This window comes from Pygoscelis adeliae, unplaced genomic scaffold (genome assembly GCF_000699105.1).
Source record: "Pygoscelis adeliae isolate BGI_AS28 unplaced genomic scaffold, ASM69910v1 Scaffold168, whole genome shotgun sequence".
Lineage (NCBI taxonomy): Eukaryota > Metazoa > Chordata > Aves > Sphenisciformes > Spheniscidae > Pygoscelis > Pygoscelis adeliae.
Genome location: NW_008825566.1, coordinates 59,970 through 63,804, shown reverse-complemented (window position 1 = coordinate 63,804; position 3,835 = coordinate 59,970). Strand labels below are relative to the sequence as shown.

Genomic DNA, 3,835 nt, shown 5'->3' with positions numbered 1-3,835 from the left:
TGAAATCTACTGCTAGTAAATTCCTCGGGAAAAAAATATTAGTGAGATCAAACTCTTTCATAGCCATTTTTTAAAAAGCAAATATGCCAGGAATTTACTTTAAACACATCACCATAAAATTACTTCAAAGAAGAATCTTTACAATAATTTTTGTTCTACTAGGTCAAGATCATAGTTACATTGGTTTGACAATCTCATCAAGGACAGTTTAGTTGCATCATAACTTATGCTACAATACTTGTTGATTAATGTTTTCTAAAACATAACAAATCCTGGGCCCAAGAAGAAGGGAAAGATCAGAGACATGATCTGATTTAGAAGATGAACTAACCCTGTTTATGAATTCACCTCTTCAGGACAAGAATTTCCAAAGAAACCAGTAGAATCATCAGAGCTCTATACTTACAGCAGGTTTTGAATTCTGAAATATCTTCAGAGGTAGAGTCAGGTCTTCTTTTGCTAATGTTACTAAATAATCTTTAAAAAGGGAATTTGCAAGACCAGGGGACTGATTTTCACAGCGGTGGAGAAAAGGGATCATCCACTGATAAACATTCTTCACGTATTTTTCATCAGAGGACTGGAAAGTGCAACGAGTTACAGAGAGGAAAAAAAGAACAAAGTTCAGCTTCATTGTCCAAAACAAAGAAGAAAACCAAGAAACAAACAGAACATATTTTGATCAATATAACTGAAACAGTATCTTCACCTATCACAAACAACAGGTGAAGCCTGACAGCCACCACTGCTGCACAGATCACTACATCATGAAGCACTGAAACAATCCATCATCTTTTTGCTACCCAATGGCTTGGAGAAACCAAGCAGTACAGGAGTAAAGCCCATTACACGAGGAAAGCCTAGCTGTCTTCCTCCTGCAGTTTCGGAATGAGTGAAAGATCGGCTTGCATTCATGTCAGAGTAGCATTACTTTCAGTAGGCAAGAATGCAAGAGAAAAACAAATGATTAGTGGTTACATAAATCCTAGCAAGATTTGGAAAATTCTGAGGACCTTCAAGTGCATGAGTATTCTCCTCTGGTGCTTACATATCCTTCGACTGAATTTCAGAGCCCTGTTCAATCTCTAGGTATTTTTCAACCTTTCCAAAAGGTCTTTTTCTATTCTGAAATGTCATGCACAGGCTGAACACAGAGAAGATGAAAAACACACATACGCTGCAGAGGCAAATATTAAGGTTTTTTGCCAATATTTAAAGACTCCAAAAAACATCCAAGGAAAACATTCACTGTTGTTGTATCTGCAGCATCATCAACTGCTACACTGAAGATCCTTTAGAAAGGGCTAATGAAAAAGCAATTCACAGCTTTCAAAAGACTGGATTTATTAACGTTTAGTCCTGTGCCTAGGACAAAGAAACAGGTCTGAGAAAACAGAGCCATTTTAGCATTTGTTAAAAACAAATAAAGACAGAAAAAAAACTACCACAACAAAAAAAGAACAGAAGAAGTGTTGCATTCTTGTTGAATTAAAGATGGAGGTTCATCAGAAAAATGTCAGCCACTAACAGTATCTTTATATACATAGGATCTAGGGTAACCTAAATTACTGGAAATCAAGGTATACTTACTGATTTATTCAAAATACTTACATTGTTCATCAACACTCTCAGCTTTTCAATGTCCTTCATCTCTACAAGTTCCTTCAAAGTTAAGGTTCGATCACCATCAGTCTCATAAACTATTGTCTCAAGAGTGATCAGATTGTCACAAAGCACCTGCAGACCAGGAATATTCCTCTCCATGCCAAGACGAACAAGGGACAGAGCACAGTCCACCTGAAAAATAATAAAAAAACCCTCCTGTACAACTGTGTGCCAAAAAACAACTTCAAGACCACTCTGTGTCCTGCCTGTGTCCTGTTTGTGTGTCTTTTTTTCCTTGTTCTTTTTGCTTAGTAGGCAATTCTCATTTTTTGTGGACTGTGTATTCCTAAATGGATTGCTCTTCTCAGCTTTATAAAGACCAAATAAAATGTTTAGTCTTAGTGGATGATGCCATTATAGGCTTTTGACCCAGATGCATCCTACTGATGCATGTAAATTAGGAGAATACTATTCCTTCTGGAGATCACACACAGAGATACATCACCTCATCTGACTGCATGGAATATGAAGCATTGCTTTAAACTAAGATAATCAGTTAACTGACTGAAGTTATGCATACCTCTGCATATACATGACTTTTCTAGCTGACCATGAATTAATAATTCTAATTGTTGCATTTTATTTCAGAGATGAAAGTGACAGTCTTTTTCCCTGGTGACTGAAAATACCTCTGTATGAAAGAGTCTGTTTTGATTTCAAAGAACGCAATATTGGCTGTACATATTCAGTGAGGCAGACGTAAGTCTGGAAGAGTAGAATGCAATTTCATTTATATGTTAGTAATTTAATTGATCCTTGGAAGTTGCTTTTATTTCCATACCTACTGATAGGCTGTTAAGATCACAGGGAACTATGATTAAAGAGTCTTGGAGGACTGCAAACTTGAAGAATAAAAGCACTAACCCATCAGAACTAACTCATAGTGATACTTCCAACCAACCTCCTTTTCATGCAGCTAAATTGGCTTGAGAAGCAATAAAATACTAGAGCACGTCAGTGATGAGCTTTGTTCTTACTGGCAATGCTTATCTTTACCACATAGAGCTTCAAACACTTTTAAAATATGAAGAAAATAAAGCAAAAATAAACTGCATGGTAGTCCCACAGACACACAATAAACCTGCCAGGAAGAAATCATTGACAGTACTACGTATTGGCATGTGAGTGACACACGACTGCCACATATCGATATATATGGCACAGTATCATGTGACAGATAATAAAACATGTTTCCTGATACTCTGTGCACAACATTCCCTCCCTCAGTTACAAGCATAAAATGTAATGGTAAATATTTTTCATAGACTACAAAAGTGCTACTGTCTGCTACGGTAAGCCAAGTGAAAGAGGAATCTACTGGCTTCCTATTCATTCCTATGGATCAATTATTTGGTTGAGTAAAATTTAGAGCAAGCATAAGTACACTGCAGAAGAAAAAAAACAAATACTTCAAAACCCATAATGAAGATTGAGACACAGCATATATTACTGAAGGAAAAGCGTCCCATCAATACTCATTAAGACAGGATTCTGTTGAAGAAGGCTGATCAACCCGAGTCAGCCATCATCATTTCCTCACTGCTATTCTCACCTGCATTGCATATTTTTCAATTTCCTGTGCTCTGCTCAAATACCAATCGGTAACGAGATCTACTGAGAGGTTAGTGGTCCTGTACTTCAGCAACTCAGGTTGCGTTTCATACAGAAATTCGCCTTCATCTTGTAAAGTTGGTTCAACAATCATCCTTTAAAAAAAAAGAAGTATATGTTTAAGTATACATTTGCTTGCATTTTTTTCACATCAGTCTTTTTCCTGAAACTTCTGGTTGTTCTGAAAGAAAGTGATATAATCAACCTACCATTACACCAATAATTTGATGAGACTCAAATGCCAATCACAGTAAGTGTTAATTTTTGTCAGCAAAGTAACTACTAAGATATTCCAAACATGAGATAGATCATGAAAGAAACCTCTCTACTAAAGACACAGGTATGCCCAACCTCTGCTTTCCATCTGTTCCTCACACAGTGAAAGGCAGTTTTGTGATCCATTAATGCTGCTATGATAATGTTACGGTTGACAAGTAACAGGGAAGGAAAAAAAAAAAATAAAAAAAATCAGGATTTCCAACAGTAACCTCCCCCCAAATGTTCACATGCATTTGCGAAAGTTACTCATCACATAATCACACTGAACATAATGCTGTAA

The 3,835-nt window shown here is 36.6% G+C and overlaps 1 protein-coding gene across 1 annotated transcript in view; it reads right to left on the bottom strand.

Moving 5' to 3' along the window:
* NBAS (neuroblastoma amplified sequence) overlaps positions 1 to 3,835 on the bottom strand; it is a 209,704-nt gene that overhangs the window by 151,931 nt on the left and 53,938 nt on the right. Inside the window, exons 22-24 of the mRNA XM_009332472.1 lie at positions 3,218 to 3,371; positions 1,612 to 1,797; positions 407 to 580 (exon numbers count right to left, since the gene is read on the bottom strand). Of these exons, the coding sequence (XP_009330747.1) occupies positions 407 to 580; positions 1,612 to 1,797; positions 3,218 to 3,371 (514 nt within the window). The remainder of the gene's footprint in view (positions 1 to 406; positions 581 to 1,611; positions 1,798 to 3,217; positions 3,372 to 3,835) is intronic.